This window comes from Theobroma cacao, chromosome 9, assembly GCF_053813885.1.
Source record: "Theobroma cacao isolate CCN51 chromosome 9, ASM5381388v1, whole genome shotgun sequence".
Classification (NCBI taxonomy): domain Eukaryota; kingdom Viridiplantae; phylum Streptophyta; class Magnoliopsida; order Malvales; family Malvaceae; genus Theobroma; species Theobroma cacao.
The window spans coordinates 45863962-45880511 of record NC_142647.1 but is presented as its reverse complement, the minus strand read 5'-3'; the positions used below and the strand labels follow the sequence as shown (position 1 = coordinate 45880511).

At 33.8% G+C, this 16550-nt stretch overlaps 2 protein-coding genes and 2 pseudogenes across 5 annotated transcripts; all 4 read right to left on the bottom strand.

Annotated features, from left to right (window-relative positions):
• Positions 1 to 49: 49 nt before the first annotated feature.
• Positions 50 to 2612, bottom strand: LOC108663183 (pentatricopeptide repeat-containing protein At4g33170 pseudogene; annotated as a pseudogene). 2 transcript variants are annotated; one of them, XR_016028216.1, is made up of 2 exons: positions 2135 to 2267; positions 50 to 2013 (listed from the first exon to the last, which is right to left on the bottom strand). The product of XR_016028216.1 is annotated as a pentatricopeptide repeat-containing protein At4g33170 pseudogene, transcript variant X2 (transcript). The 2 variants fall into 2 exon arrangements; XR_016028215.1 differs by having other exon boundaries at positions 50 to 2612.
• A 390-nt stretch (positions 2613 to 3002) lies between these two features.
• LOC18590306 (F-box protein At5g49610-like) lies at positions 3003 to 5592 on the bottom strand. Of its 2 annotated transcripts, none has more exons than XM_088810326.1 (2): positions 5222 to 5592; positions 3003 to 4121 (listed from the first exon to the last, which is right to left on the bottom strand). In XM_088810326.1, exons 1-2 carry the CDS (start codon positions 5348 to 5350, stop codon positions 3111 to 3113), a joined length of 1140 nt encoding a protein of 379 aa, XP_088666452.1. In that variant the 5' UTR covers positions 5351 to 5592; the 3' UTR covers positions 3003 to 3110. The 2 variants fall into 2 exon arrangements, with proteins under 2 accessions (XP_088666452.1, XP_017982541.2); XM_018127052.2 differs by having other exon boundaries at positions 3003 to 4259; positions 5222 to 5591.
• A 606-nt stretch (positions 5593 to 6198) lies between these two features.
• Positions 6199 to 9228, bottom strand: LOC18590305 (uncharacterized). Its single transcript, XM_007015735.3, has 4 exons — positions 9069 to 9228; positions 8630 to 8959; positions 7319 to 7570; positions 6199 to 6624 (listed from the first exon to the last, which is right to left on the bottom strand). Exons 2-4 carry the CDS (start codon positions 8900 to 8902, stop codon positions 6334 to 6336), a joined length of 816 nt encoding a protein of 271 aa, XP_007015797.3. The 5' UTR covers positions 8903 to 8959; positions 9069 to 9228; the 3' UTR covers positions 6199 to 6333.
• Positions 9229 to 10440: 1212 nt separating this feature from the next.
• LOC18590304 (putative terpene synthase 6) lies at positions 10441 to 13327 on the bottom strand (annotated as a pseudogene).
• Between the last annotated feature and the right edge of the window lie 3223 nt (positions 13328 to 16550).

The window sequence follows — 16550 nt, the reverse complement described above, 5'->3', positions numbered from 1 at the left end:
AAAAAAAAAAGAAAAAGAAAGAAGTCCTTGTTCACAAGTGAGAATCATGGGTGCAGAACTTAAAAGGAAGAATGCATACATGGCGTTAGTAAGCCATAAAACCATTTCCAAATTGAGTTGATCTGAATAGCTGCTACAACATGAAATTGACATGAATTTCAACATGTATATATAAAATGATTGCTTGACCAAAAAATACAATAGAAAAGATGTAATTCCTGCAAAGCTTTTTCCTTTTGCACCAGCAAAGAGCTTTGTTTGTGTTAGTCTACACGTCTGTTTGCTGTCTCCATAACTGGGGTTAGTTTGGCACAGTGGTGAGATTGCCTCTGCTGAGTACATCTGTTTGGAGGAAATAGGGGCAAAACACAGATACTTCATAAGACCTATAATCATCTCTAAATAACCTGCATACTCATTTTGCATTGCTGTGCTACCTGGTACCTGTATCCACAACTTCAGTTTGTAAAGCCTGAAAACATGCCCTGATCTATGCTTTCTAGGAGATATAGAGCAAGTGGCAGTAGCCTTACGAGTTGCCTCTATTGCAACTAAGCCTGTAACTGTTCACATCAACTTAGATGTAGAAAAATTTTAGACCTGGGTCTTGAAGTTGGATCACTCCTTTCTGGAGTTTCTTAACTGACGTGTCATCAGACATCAGTTAAAGTTTGGTGAGCCTCTATCTATTACTAATTGGTTTTAGGTTCCATACTTACAAGTACTTCATCAAGAACAAAACTCAAATAATCAGACTTCAATAAAATAAATACTTGGGTGCTGGAGGTACTGAGCAGTCCTTTTCTATTTTGATCCAACTGGATCCAGGTACTTTTTTTACATCCCTAGTCTCCATTAGTTCTCTCAATTTGCCCACATCATCCCAATTGTTGAATCCAGCAAACATGTTTGATAACAACACATAACTTGAAGGATCCTTTCTGTTGAGATGTATTGCATGCTCTGCTGCTCTCTTCCCAGTTTCAATATCCCCATGTACTTGACAAGCACTAAGCAAAGTTTGCCAAACCGATGCACCTGGCTGAAACGGCATTGAAAAGATTAATTCTTCAGCTTCTTTAATATGTCCAGCACGACCAAGTACATGTACCATATATACATAATGATCTTCACCAGGGGAGATACCATGGTCACTTGTCATGGAAGAGAAATATTTCCATGCTTCATCAATAAACATTCCTTGGCTACATGCATAAAGCACACAAACAAACGTAATATAATTTGGTTTTATACCCTTCACAATCATCTCATCAAAAATCTTAAGAGCTTCTCTAGCTTGTCCATTTTGCGCACACCCCATTATCATTGTCGTCCAGGAAACAATAGAAGGATCATCCATGACCTTAAAAACACCCCATGCACCATCCATGGAACCACATTTTGCATACATATCAATCAATGCATTATCCACACAAACATCAATCTCAACCCCAAGTTTAATTCTCAACCCATGAACCTTCTTCCCTTCTTCCAGAAAAGCCAAATTAGCGCAAGCATTAAAAGCAGTAGCAAGAGTAAACTTATTGGGATTTACACCCATCATCCTCATTTCTCCAATAACTTCCAATGCCTTTTCAGGTTGCCCATACTCTAACCATCCAGCCGCCATCTGTGTCCAAGAACAAACATCTTTTTCACCCATTTCATTGAAAGCTTTCAATCCATCAAAAAGTCTTTGACTCTTTATATACATATCAACCAAAGAGTTCCCAACACAAATTTCACCACCATGACCAGACTTAACCGTTTGACCATGCACTTGTAAACCCATGTTTAATTCACCAAGAGAAGCCAAGCCAGTTAAAACACTTGCAAAAGTAAAGCAATCAGGTTTAACTCCTTCATTGTTCATTTGAACCCAAAACTTAGGCAATTCGTAACAAGGACTTTCCAAGTAACCACTTAACATAACATTCCAAGTCACGATATCTTTATTTAAACACTTCTCGAAAACCTCAAAAGCTTCCTCTTTTTGCCCATGTCTCATCAAAGCTGTCAGAAAAGCATTGACTAAAAACACGTTCGACCCAAACCCCAAACGTAAAACGACAGCGTAAGCTTGGTAAGCTAAAGCTAAACTTTCATGCAAAGAACAAGCTTGAAGAACACTAACAAAAGTGAACTCGTTAGGCCTTGAGTTTCCATCCCTCATCATGTAAACAAACAAAGAGAGAGCTTCGTTGTAAAACCTATGTTGGGTAAAGCCAGAAACCATCGCTGACCATGACACCACGTTGCGTTCAGGCATTTCATCGAACAGTTTGTGGCCGTTGATGAGGTCTCCGCACTTTAAGTACATGTTGAGGATATGGTTTTGGAGATAAAGAGAATGCGGGATTGAGCCTTTGATGAATTTTGCATGGATTGCTTGTCCATGAAGCAAGTTTGAGGTTTGGGTGCATGAAGTTAAGAATTTGGAGCAAAGGTTTTCTTCTAGGATTGAGAAATGGTTGTGGAAAGTTCTTACGCTGAAATAGAACAGCGGCCTCGTGGGTTGGAAAACTAAAGCTAGGCGAAACATTTGTTTGCTACCATTACTTTTTAGTTGTAATTATGAACTCCCTATAAAATTTGGTTGGCCCAATGTTGATATCATTATTACTAATATATATATATATATATATATATATATAGAATAACCTTTTCTCGTTGCTTGGTTTAAAAGTGTAAAGATGTAAAAGTTATCAACACAAAAGTTGATATTTTCTTACACATTCTATCACTTTCTTTTAAATCGTAATTATTATTATTATTATTATTTTCTTTTTGAGATCATATTATTCTGTATCAGTACAATGGCAGGCATGGATGCATTAACGCGTCAAACTGCATTAAGTTTATAATTAGGTACTTGGTGAATAAGTTCAATGTGCTTATGAAAGGATGGATTTTTGGGGGGTGGGAAAGATGGAGAATCACTTGAATCTCCAATTGGTTAAAAATGATTAGTACGCTGAAGAATCCTATAGAATTGGCAGGAAAATGTTGATAGGTACCATTGTTGTGGGGGAGGAATCTGATCAAAAGATCCATATATAAACAACCACCTAACCAACAGAAGATAAACAAGGACAAAGAAAAAGGGTCTCTTATGCCTGATTTAGGGGAACCAAACTTAAGGTATAGGGAAGCACTGTGCAACAGATGGAACTGGTACCCAACTTGGAAAGATAACATACTTGCTGCAGCTTGTTTGTCTCAATATTATATAGCAAGATCTTTCGAGAAACCCTCATTAATAAATACCCATCTTTGAAGGCCAGGGGATCAATCCATGGTTCCATGTCAACTGCCAACCGTTGTGTTACTCTCTCACGCAAATTATAAAGGAACTGTGAATGTTCTTCATCCATTTCCTCCAGAGTTTTGCAAAGCTTCAGGGACCACCTGGATTCAAAGTAATCTTCAAGAAACCACACTTGAAATCCATATTCAGACACCAGGATGTAATGCAGCCTGCCATCAGAATCACCAATACACGCTTCTGGGATGCTCCTGAACTCACTGGCTGGAAGTGGAACAGATACCAACCATGATAGTTCATTCTCCACATTGAAGGTCAGCACTTCGTCGCCATCAGTCAACCAGTGCAAAACCCCTTCCGTAAAAATGCCTCTGTTCTTGTACAGATTGCTATTGCACTTGCAGATTTCCTCTGATTTCCTCCAGGCCCCTTTATCCGGAGAGTATATTTCAAATGAAAAGCATAAGGCCTCTTTGTTAGTTTCAAATTGCTTCACTCTGATCAATTTGAAATTGGTTGATGTGCCTATGTGATCTTGACATGGGTCAAATGCCAAAGCAAAGCTGTTTTCTTTGTCAGGTTCATCCCATTTTAGCCTTAACCATTCATTGTTCAAGGGGTTGCAGATGTATAGGCAAGAGTCATGAAAGGGGAAGCAGCTGCGGCAGCACACCAGACCATTGCATGAAGCCAGCACCACAACATGTTCAGGAAGGAAGTTAAATACTGTCTTATGGAGTTCAGCATCTTGCTTTTCAACAGGACTGTAGCTGATAGTAGTTATGTCATCATAGCACCATTGGTACTTCTGTTGGAAGAAGAAGCCTGATAGTGGTTCTCTCTTTTGGGATTGAACCTTCATGAAAGTGGGGTCAGATATAAGGCGGTTCCACCCTTTAGAAACACACTTTAATTTTGGCATATACTTTGTTGGCAACCGAGACAGCACATCAAAGGGAATGTCATTGTTCAGGTCTCCTAAATTAACCATTTCCTAAAGCACAAATTCAAGAAATTCACATACTATTTCTAAAAAATATCAAACAGAATATGGAAAAGGAAAATAGTGAGAATCAGTTTAAAGTTTAAACAGTAATCTAAAATGAGTAATATATATTGCAATCAGAAACAACAACACTATTCTAAAGAATCTACAAACAATTCCCCTTATCTAAATCCTGTCGAGTTGACACTCTCTTCATTTTCTCAAACTTATCAGTAACCAAATAAGTAAAACATGGACATGCAATAATTCTGAAATTAATAACTTGTAGCAATGTAATTCATTTGGAAAAGGGCAAAGAGCATGGAGCAGGCTACTTAAAAATTGCACCCTAACATAATAGCCTTTAAAGGCTTATGGCTTAGTGGAGCTAATATATGAACAAACAGCTACTGAACGAGTTTAAGCATTCCCTGCCACACTATATATATATATACATACCCTTTTGATCACATTCATAATGAAATTTCATATAACTTTTAGGTCTAAAAGACATAAAATAAAAGTTCCAAACTGAATCAACAGTCTCCATCAACAAAAAGTTCCATATTAAAATAAGAAAATAAAGAAAAAGGTTAGAAAGAAGACCAAAATCTTTGTGGGATGAATGATATACAGCTAATATACACAAAGTAGCATTAACAAGTTAACCATGCAAAAATCAACCAATCACTAAACCAAACATGCAAGTCCTTTAAAAGTAGTGTATACACTGTGTTTTTTTATAAAAAAAATTAAAACTTGCAGTTGAAAACAGAGAGAAAATAAAAGAAAAGAAAACCCAAATCCCATTCAAAGTAAAGAGCTTCACCATGGAACAAGAAGCCGAACAAAAAGGACAAAAGAAAAGAAAAAGGATATGTAAGAATCAATGCAACAGTAAAAACGCCGATTATAGCATTCAAAGTATGATCAAACAAATAAAAGAAGAAACAAATGATAACATTCCTTACCTTCAAGGAAGGAAGATTCAACTTTTTCAATTTGCAAGGCTCAGTATTTTTACAAAATGGAAGAGAGAAGAAAATGAAAGATGAAACAAAAGTGTACAGCAGCTCAAAAGTCGGCACAGAACCAATCATGGGACTCTGATTCTTTTTAATGGCTTCATCTGACGGTTCGCATATAGAGTGATGAATTTCCCAAGTGATCTCTTCAAGAGGGAGTGCACGAGATTACAAGCTGCCTGAGAGAGAGTAATCCTATACTTCGGGGATGTGTAATGTGCTACAACGAATGCACAAGGGGCAACGTCTTGTCTTGGCTTTGAGTACTGTCTATATTCTCACAGGATGGTGATTGGTGAGGTGATATTCTAAGTCGTCCTGATCTCTTATCCCTTCTCATCATAATCGTTGATCGGCCAGACTTACATGAAATGGACGATCGTAATGAAATGATTAAAGAAGTGCATGAAACCGATGCATGGGAAGAATGTTACCTATCTTCTATAAATGCCCTGTCATTATAGTCTTTGGTCCTTACATTTGCAGATAGCCATTAGGAGGATGGATCAATTCAATCGTTGCTAGTATTTTGAATCATCTCAGATTGAGTTAGAAATTTCTCCACCATCCAAGATCCATGTTTGATGGAATCAAACTCTTTTTTAGATAAAAAAAACACATTTACCATCAAATCAAACAACCAACTCTCTAAACAAGAGATACACACATTCACAATCAAAAGTAACACCTGAGCACATTCAAGCTCCATCTGTTCTAGATAACTTGGGAGGCTTTCACCCGCTGTTTAAAAATAAAATGCCCTAGCATATTATGGTAGGGTCATCCCCAAAGGCTTTCCTTTTTCATAGTAACCCAAATATTGTTGAAAAACGTGATATCCGATGTTACAGCTCTATTCAATGACTGAACATTGCGCATAATCATCATCTATCCTTGCTGTTCAATTGCTATACACAGTGAAGTTTTTCCAAAACGCAACAATTTATTATCAAAATTGATGATCTTCGTTAATGACTAACATTTTCAGAAACACAAACAGTCATGAATGACATTCTCACTAATATCTTTCAGGATCAGAAAGATAATTACATCAGAACTTAGGAGTACTCATCATCATCATCATCATCATCATCGTCATCATCTGATTCTAGATAAGAATTGAGGACCCGTCTGTACTTGCCGGGGATGTCATACCATGTCGGGGTAGTGATGATAGCCTTTTCCAACCAATATTGATCATACTCCTTCTTCTCAGTCAGCTTCTCAAAGAACTTTCTCCATTTGTACATGGCATGCCTCAAACGAACACTTTTATTTCCTCCAAAGAGAAACTTAATGTAGTCCTTCGCTAGCCGAGCAAGCTCCTCACCAGTAATGATGTAAACATACTGTAGGAGGTATCATCAAGCCAAAAATTTCAGAAATACATAGGATTGGACACCATTTTCTAGACAACACTTGCACTAATCAGACACATGCATAAATACATACATGATATCCATTATATCACATAAAGTTAAAGAATGAAAGAAAAAGGAATTTTTCATGACAAACAGACCAGAGTATAACAAAAGCTTTTTTTTTTTTTTTGAGTAAATACATGAAAGTTACATGTAAAAGCTTGAAACAAGGGGGGATTAATGAATTTTTTATAATGCATAAAAGTTATAGCTTGGCTATGTATTCTGAAAACAAGATTATATTATGCTATGTAAATAAAAAGCAAATATAGTCTTCAGAGCATCAGTTTTAGAAAAAGAAAAAGATGAAAAATTTACTATGTTATCTTCCCAACATTTAGCACAGTTGCAAAGTAATAAATCTATTATTTGAGAACTTATAATCCATGCATTGAAGCCATGTGTGTGAATGTGTGTATCTGTATGAAAGGGGAGTGGGGAGGCACGATGAAGAGAGAAGGGATGCCCCTCAGCCCCCCTATCAAAAATGTGATTGATTAACTGAAGCCATTATTTTATCCGGTTTCACCAGGAATATAAAATTGAGAATCAAACACAGCAAAATGAAAAGGAGAGGTTATGTCCTGAGAGTCAAAGAAAATAAAGAGGAAACACTTTTTACCAGGAATATAAAGCCAATGGTTGCTAAGATCACTTGCAGGGTCTCATCCAAGATCCCAGAAAGGCCTTCATCCTCTGACCCTCCAGATCCATCCCCACCACCACCATTGCCGCCTCCACCACGTGGTGGATATTTGCCACTGCCTTCATCATAGTATTCTTGTTTCTGAATCTGCTGCCGTAATACATCCTCAACTGACTGTTCTTTCCTGAAGTTCCCTATAGCTTTCTCAATAGCTTTCCAAGGTGAACCCTGATAACAAAATAAAGAAATTCAATCACATTATTAGGTTCCACACTAAAGTATTAAAACTGTATTTTACACGACAAAAAATTGCAGCCATCTAGTTTTCTCTCAATCATTTCGTCCACTAGTGAACAGGATTCTAGAACTGCATGCCTCCATCAAACTTCCATCAGTTAAAGTAATAAAATTAAAGACTCCATTCTTCTAGTTGGCAGAAAAGAACTTGCAAAGACACCACAAAACCAAAGGGGAGAAAACTAAGAGTCCATCCTGAAAGGCAGTTTCAGAAAACAATAGTACTGGGATAGAAAATACATAATTTTCTTTCTATCAAAAGATAAAAAGGGGAAATAGAACTACATAAGTAAAGAAATGCAAGATACAAAGATATCGATCCTTTCTATTGTGACCATCTAAAAGAAAATGTGAAAAAATGATAAAACCGTGGAATATGATAAAAATTCAAAGCAAAATTGCTTAAGCAAATAAAACATGACGCACCCACCCAAACCAAATACTTATTCATGTTGCCACAGCCCTGTTAAAGCCAATCAATTTTCTACTTGAATTTCAACCTTCAGTGGAGCCAGTCTAGCTCTCTGGCCAGATCATAGAAGGGATCTCTATGTCAATTTCTCCATCATTGTCGGAAATGAAAAATTACAACTTTAAAAGATGCAGAGTGAACCTATAATATTAGATGTATAGGGTGCGAGGGCAAATGTTATTTGGTGTAACCCTAGGAGTGTGAGCGAGTGAAGCTACCCAAACCCACTCGAACTTGACTTGGTTAATAACTCAAAACTCAATGTAATCAGCATCAAGTTTAAGTCGAACGCAAGTGGCATTTCAATCTGACTTAAGGTATTCTAATACTCGAACCAAGTAACTTCTCAACATATAATACATCCACCCAAAAAAGAAAAAGAGAACACAAACATATGACTTGAGCTTATATACATAATAAAACATGTTTCAAGCAGCATTTTCTTCCCTCCACCATTTAAACATATATTGAGCATTTATGCCAAAAAAAAACACTAAGGTAAGATAAAGCTTTAGTACCTCATTGTCACCAGCCGACTTATCTTCACCTCCTAGTCTGCAAAGGGGAGTTCCTTGCCGGCATTTCGACAAAGATGCATATCTCTTGTGCTTTAACAGAGGAGCAAATTGTTGTTGACATGGGGATGCTCTTGCTAGTAGTTTCAAGGAGTTGCTAACTGGAAGCTTAGCATTGAAACATACAACATACGGATAAGACGGCAGGAATTGCGGTTTTAACAAATGTGGACAGTTAATAGGTAAGGCCCTGTTATTAGCCTGAATCGACTTCATTTTTGTTTTTGACTGCCTTCCCTTAAGTTACCTCATCAAGCCACCAGAGATATTAGCCTAAACCCACAAAAAAAAAAAAAAAGCAATTGTTCATACAAGCAATTTAGTTAAGTTATAATAAGAGGAACAGAAGAAAAGAAAAGGAGAGGAGAGGCGTAGCTCTAACCTGGGTGTCGTGAGTCACGAGGCTATTTTCCGTTTTGATCCGAGGCTGGACGGAATCAGAGAATAAAAAGGAAACATAGACAGATGAAAGTGGTGGGTTTAAACGAGGAGGATAAGTCGGCTGGGGACGATGGGTCTGGACACAGGGAGGAGAGAGAAGGGAAGTTGGACTTTGAATTAGCCGTACAGACAAATATAAGTTGGGCTGGCTTCCTTCATTTCTAAGCTTATTGGCCCGTTTTAATAAGCATTTGGGTTTTGATCTTTTAATTTCTTTAAAGCCCAAAAAAAATGCAACGGAAATGAAGAAAAGATTTCAATATAAGAAGGTCAAAAGAATATGAAAGAAAAGAGAGCAATGATTGAAACTTTAATAAATTAATTAATGGCTCATCTGAAAACCTAAAGAATCATATATTCGTTTGGTTTTTAGATGCTATTTTAATGTAATTGATGAACTGATATTGCTTATTATCTTTTAGATGACTACAATTAGTTGGAATTAAATCATTCTGTTTTATATTCAGTAGAAAGTAAAATACATGTTCAAGAGATTGATTACATATGTAAAGAAAATGGATTTGCGATAAATGTAAAGATTATTAAGATCTAATTAAGAGAAAATATTGCTCTAATACTCCCCATCAAGTTATAGTATGAAGATTTTGAATGCCTAGCTTGGTGTATAAAAAATGAAAACCTTAAGAAGTTTGGTGAATAAGTCAGCAATTAATTATTTCATTTTAATTATAAAATATAAAAATATTGTTAATAATCCAAAATAAAATTATTAAATAAATTGAGATTAAAATTTTAAAAATATCATTCAAGCCCAATTGATCACGGTCACTTTTAACTAGAAAAGAAATGGGTATTTTTATTTTAATTTATTTCTTATGAAAATCACAAAAGTTGTAATTTTTTGCAGGTGCAATTAAGTAGTATTTGGTATGAGGGAAGCGAAAGTACATTCCCTCCAATGTATCCAATAAATTACACTGCAGTGTTTGTTTTACAATAAACCACTATAATGTAAGATTACAATGCAATCACATTACAGTTAAAAGATGTAATGTGATTGCAGTCTAAAACCAATATAATCACATTATATTACACTCTGCAATATTGTCAAAAATATTTTTATCTTTCAACTTTAAAACTTTGTTAAAAACATTTTGTAATGTTTTAACTAAAATAAAAAACATTAAAATAAAATATATAATATAAGAATTAAAAATAAAATAAAATAAATTAAAATTTACATAATATAGGTAAAAGAAATTAAAATAAAATATAAAATATACAAAAATTATATTAAAGAAATAAAAATAAAATATATAAAATTATAACAAGAAATGAAAATAAAATATATGACATTAAAAATATATGAAAGAGATGATATTATATAAAAATTAACAAAATAAAATATAAATATATTAAACTTACATCTTAAACAAAGGGTAACAGCTCCCGGAAGAAACTGTTGAGAGATGTTATCAATAGGTGACAGAGTCCATTGTTCTCTTTATTAAAAATAAATAAATAAATTAATTAACATGCCAAACACATAATATGCATAGAAATTCTGGCAACAGATAAAAAGAAGTGAACATATTCTTAAAGGGGTATGGGATGAATGAGCACTTTGGTGATACCATCTTTGAATAACTCTGGCTTTGTGTATTGATCATCATCCCTGTAAGCAAAATCTAGTAGGCGTGCATAGTTAAGTGCTCGCCTGAGAATTTGCTGCGGGACAGGCGTCGTCCTCATGCAACCCTCGTTGATGTCTTTCCATCTAACCGCAAGTTTTTCTCGAAATGTTTTAATGGCTTCCTGTCTTGAAACATTATATTGCTTCATGTAGCAAGCGGATGAAGAAGCAAATCCCCTCTTTTCCTCGTCCTTCAAAATTTGGATTCCCATACGTCAATTGGAAAGACATGATTATATAAACAAAAATTCAAATTTTTTTTTTAATTTTTTTGGAAGGAAGAAAATTTGAATCCACTTCTTGAAGATGATAATACATATAATTTTTGAATTAAATACTCAAATGCAAAATTCAAAGCTTTAAAGTAATCAAACAATTGATTAAAACACAAATTTGTTATAGACTAATTACCTCATTAGTAACAATGCCATTATTGAGACGGCCAGATATTTGGAGAGCTTTGGGAATTTTGTTATCATTGTTTATCATCCATTCACATGCACTTTTGTCTGCTTCTTCTATTCCTATCAAGATCTGAGTCATTGCTAAAACGGCTCCACATGAATATTCTCCATTTTCCAAATATTCATCAAATGTTGGCGAAATGTCCTTCATGCCTCCATTGGGCTTCAACTTGGTGGGCTATCACGAATTTCTTGAACTAATTCGTTCCCATCATCAGATGAAAGTTAACCGTAAAATTCAGGTAATGTCAGCACTTAACTAAAAAACAGTTAAAGATACAAGAATTAAAGCACGGGCAACATAAGAAATGTAATGTTAGGAGAAGGGGTGATCTCCTTTGCAAGAAAGCTCGGTGGGTCTAAATTAATTTTACCTCATCTTTGGTGTAAGAGACGCTGTAGGATCTTCCTTCCTTACGCACCTGATTCTCCACTTCATCATGAACATCTAGGATAGTCTCATACAGGATTTTCTGGTAGTTTGCTGTCAGTTCATCCATGGCACTAATATCAAATCTGAACAATAAGAATTTACTCGCAAGTGATCAGAAAGCACACGACGAATATGATTTTGAATAAGGAAGGAAATGAAAATTAACATTTCTTCTTTAAGAGTTCTTACACGACATATATATCAGATAAAATTTTTTTTGAAAATATTATTTGATGTATATTCTCCCTTTTCCATTATTTTTTTTTTAAAGATCCCTTTTCCATTATTATTATTATAATATACACAAAGAAATAAGCAAACCTTTGGATAGCATCTGTGAAAGATTGAAGTTCTTCATATAAACCATATGCCTCATAAACATCGTCCAGGATACCAGCAAGTGCTGCGAGTTTAGCAATTATGTTGCGCCCACGAGCATAGCATGGTTCAAAATATATCCCAAGCGCATAGAAGAAAGACTCCACGATTCTCTGTCTTGCGTAAGGAAACTTGCACTTCAGGTTTAATTCTTTGTACCAACTGCAATACAAATAATGATTCAGAATATTGGATATGAAAAAGAACGGGAAAACCTGGGACTAGGCTAAAATTAATCACCTTGAGAGGACGCTTAGTTCCTGTTGAAGCAGCAACTGTATCCGGTTGAAATCATATTTTCCAAACTTGAGTGATACATCATTCCTTGATTCATCTTTTTCATAGAAAGAGATGTACTGCCTTGCTTCAAGTCTTTGCATACCGTGATGGTAGGGTCGGAACAAGGCATTTACAATGTATTCTCCAAGATGGGGACTTGATTGGTTTGCCAAGGATTCCAAGTGCTTTGTTGTAAAAGCAAGGGCTTCATCTAGAATAAGTTCTCCATTCATTCTGAAATGGCTAGCTTCATACAAGCTTATCATGCACTTGATATCACTAATCAGTGCTTCCTTAAACTTACCATCACCATCCTGGAATTTGCTAAACACATCTGTGATTCAAAATCCACCATATTTGAATTAGCTCTCTTAAGAATAGTATCACCAAAAAGAATGATTTCACCAATCTAACTCAGTTAAATTTTGCATTAATTACCAGTCATACATAATGGATTGCACTTACCACAAAGCATTTTATAACCATGGAACCTGAAAACTTGAAATATGACTGCAATTGTGTACAGGTCATAATCGTTATCCTCAATGTGTTCAGGTAACGAATCGAAAAGAAGATTTAAGTGCTCTTCAATCTCATTTTCAAAGTGGTATGAAACTCCCAGGCGGTACAGAGAATTAATCGGAAACATTTTTTCTATTGGTTCACTTGTAGAAGCCATTAACATGTCCTTCACCATTTCTTTCATAGATTCCACTTGTTTAGAGTATAATTCAAAGTCCTATATGTAAGCAAATACACAGAAGTTATAAAGGGTTAATTAAGTTGTACCCTAAAAGTAAGGTTCAAGAAATGAGATATCTTCTTCTATATATATATACCGTAGAAAAAACTAGAAATATGCACTTGCAGTATGAGGCACACTTATTGTCACTTACCAAGCTATTGAATGGAAAAGATAGAAAACGATCACCCCATATATCCTGGGGAAAGTTGACCAACGGACGAACGACTTCATTATTGGTGTTAGCCATTGAACAAGATTGAAAAATAACCAAAACTATTGACTCCTGAGCTGGTTAAAGCAAAGCAGCGGTTGCAATTCTGCAGGAGCAAGTGGTGAAGAGAGTTGCCTATATAGAGCTATGCTGTTCAAGCAAGGGTGGGAGATTTAGGCTATTTAAAGATAACGTTTTCCTTCTTCGATCCATTTGTATTGGAAATATACAATATTCTCTTCATATGGTGTTGATCATCGGCCAGACTACTCTTTTTGCTGTTGCGGGAAACATTTCACATGGTGGATGCCTAGTTTATAAGTTAGAGCAATAAATGAATAGCGCCTTGAATTTGGTGGAGTAGCTTTGTTTACTATGATTAATGCCTCTCCTTATTAATATATTCATTTTCTAATAAATTTTTTTCAATAATTAATCAATTTTACGTTTTATAAGTGTAAAGAATAAGAAATGAGATGATTCTTTTAACTTTATAAGTAATGACTTTATTTCACTTAATAACTATGTTTTTGGCTTGAAAGTGCAAACTACTCGACTCTTCATCCATATGTGTTTTTCTATTTAATAAAAGTTTCAAAAATGAAAATCAAGTAATAAAGACAATTTAAGAATAATATAGATTAATATCCTCTAGCGCCCAAAAAATAGTTATCAACATTTTTTATTTTTATGCCTTTCAGAAAAAATAAATTTTTATTTTTATATATTCTAGAATGTGCACATAAAATTTATAATATTAATATATTTTTAAAACTTCAAATATAAGAAAAATTTTAAATATAAATCTGATATAATTTAATAAGTAAAGAATTTTAATTTTCTTTCTTAGCCTGCTTAATTTCCCAAAAGAATATTGCATCTGCTTAATTTGTTGAATATGGAACCAAATGATGAATTGTGAAACACTAATGACTAGGAAACGTAGCCAATAAAATATAGAATCATCCTCCCTACCCTATAAGCTGTTTGAAAGATTTTTCCTGCTGGCAGCTGATTTGCCATTTTGGTTCGTAAAGCTCAAGTAACTTAGAAGAAAATTTTTACACTCAAGTATTTGATTTATTGATTGGTGTATCATCTTCTTTTTCAAAAATAATGTTGAAATCCCCTTTCATCCAATTAAAAAAAAACTTATTAAAAAATGTTTTTGGAAAAAAAGAATGTTATATGATTGAAAATATGAATTTGAGAAAGTAATTCTAGATTTGATTTGTTATATAAGTTGTGAAGATAAAAGGCACACAATAAAAGGGTTATAAAGTGTTAATTAGATTAAATTTTTGCTTAATAAATTTTAATTTTTTATCATTTCTCAATTCTTATAATACTATTAATTATCAACTATTTCTCTTATTTTCAATCGATGAAGATAATATATATTTAATAATTTTTAATAATTATTTTTTATATACAAAATCAATTATATTTTTTTCAATTTATAATACAAAAGTTTAATTAAAACTTTTACATATCAAAAGATTAAAAAAATAAAATTTTAATAATTTTTTTAATTATAATAAAAATATCTCATTTAAATATTTAACTTTAACTTTTACGATTATTGAGCCGGCTGTGGAGGCGAAGGAAGTTTATTAAGATACAACAGACGTTTCATAGAAGGGACCTCAACGAGAGTTGCACGAGGCCGACGCCCGTCCGATTGCAACTTCTGAGGACTAGACGTAGCTTACAATAGAATAAGGATGAATACACAAATCAAGTGATATCTTCCAAAGACCCGTTGAAGAATACGTTGACTTTCTTCTAAAATGAAACACCCAAACTACAAAAGGATATTGAAAACAATCTAAACAAAATAACCACCTCAAATCTTGTCTCAAGATATACAGCAACATCATTAATTTTGGAACTCAACTTCGTGTATGATTCTCAAACATTCCATCAACATAACAATTTTAAGTTAATCTCTCTATTGGAAAATCCGAGCCTTTGGTAAGAGAGATCTTTTCAAAAGTTCTTATAATATGAGTTTTTAAATTATATTACAACGTTTTGATTAAGAAATAAAATCAATTTTATATATCATTATATTGTAATCACATTACAGTTCATGAAAATAATGTAATTTTAATGAAAAATCGATACAATCTCAGATTGCAACTTATTTTGGAAAGTTAAAAAACTGATCTACCATTTTTATCCTTCATTTGGAAAAATGTCCCTTGTTCTGACCGAGAGTCTTCTTCCTCGACTGGCTAGGTTTTTTTCCTTCTTTCGTCTTCTTCCTCAGCGATTCCCTCTGGCACTTTTCTTTATAATTGCCACTTCTTCTTCTTCAATTGGCTGGGTTTTTCTTCTGGTTGTTCGACTTGCTGGGTTATATAAACACACATTTTTCTTCCTGGAGTGATATATATTCCGATAAGAATAGACCTTGTATGTTCCATTAGTTTTTCATTTACTATTATTTTTCATATTGTAAATATAACTATATGCCGTGTGTCTGGAATTAATAAACAAAATTTAAATATGTGAATGTTGATAATAATTATAATAGAAAAGTATAATTGAATATTAAGATAATAGATTGTTGTCATCTTTAATTTGCATATGTAATAGTGAAGGGTAGATTTTGAATGTATAAAAATTATAATGGGTAAGAATGTATTTAGTAATAGCATAGTTGCAACAAATAAATTCTGATTAAAATGCCCTTAGAACGTAGACTAATGATTTTTGTCAAACTAAAATTTTGTAATTGAGTATTTGGTTCGTTGGTTGGTGTATGATTTTCTTAATTAAAGAGTAAGGTTCGAATCCCCTTCCTCCAATTAAAAAAAACCTAAAGTTTCAAAAACTTGGTTTTTTAAATAAAAAAATTCAACTCAATCTTATTTTTTATTAGTTTTTTCAACTCAATCTCATTTTCACCTATGCCATTTAGCTTCACTTAATTATACTTTGTTCTATGCCATTTAGCTTCACTTAATTATACTTTGTTGAAAATCATATGATTTTCATGTATGATAGATTTGAAGTTAAAATATGCTAATACTCAACTTCAACCAATTATAAAGTAATAATTAAATTTTTAACAATTTACTATTTATTTATAATTCAAAAAAATTTACTTCATAAAGAACACCGTGCTCAGTTAAATAAAATGCAGCAAAAATTATATGTCATGAAAATCAGATCGTCTCTTTAATTTTTTTCATGTTATAATTGAATTCAATTCCTTAAACATTACAATTGCTTCGAGTGGAGAAGTATGGGT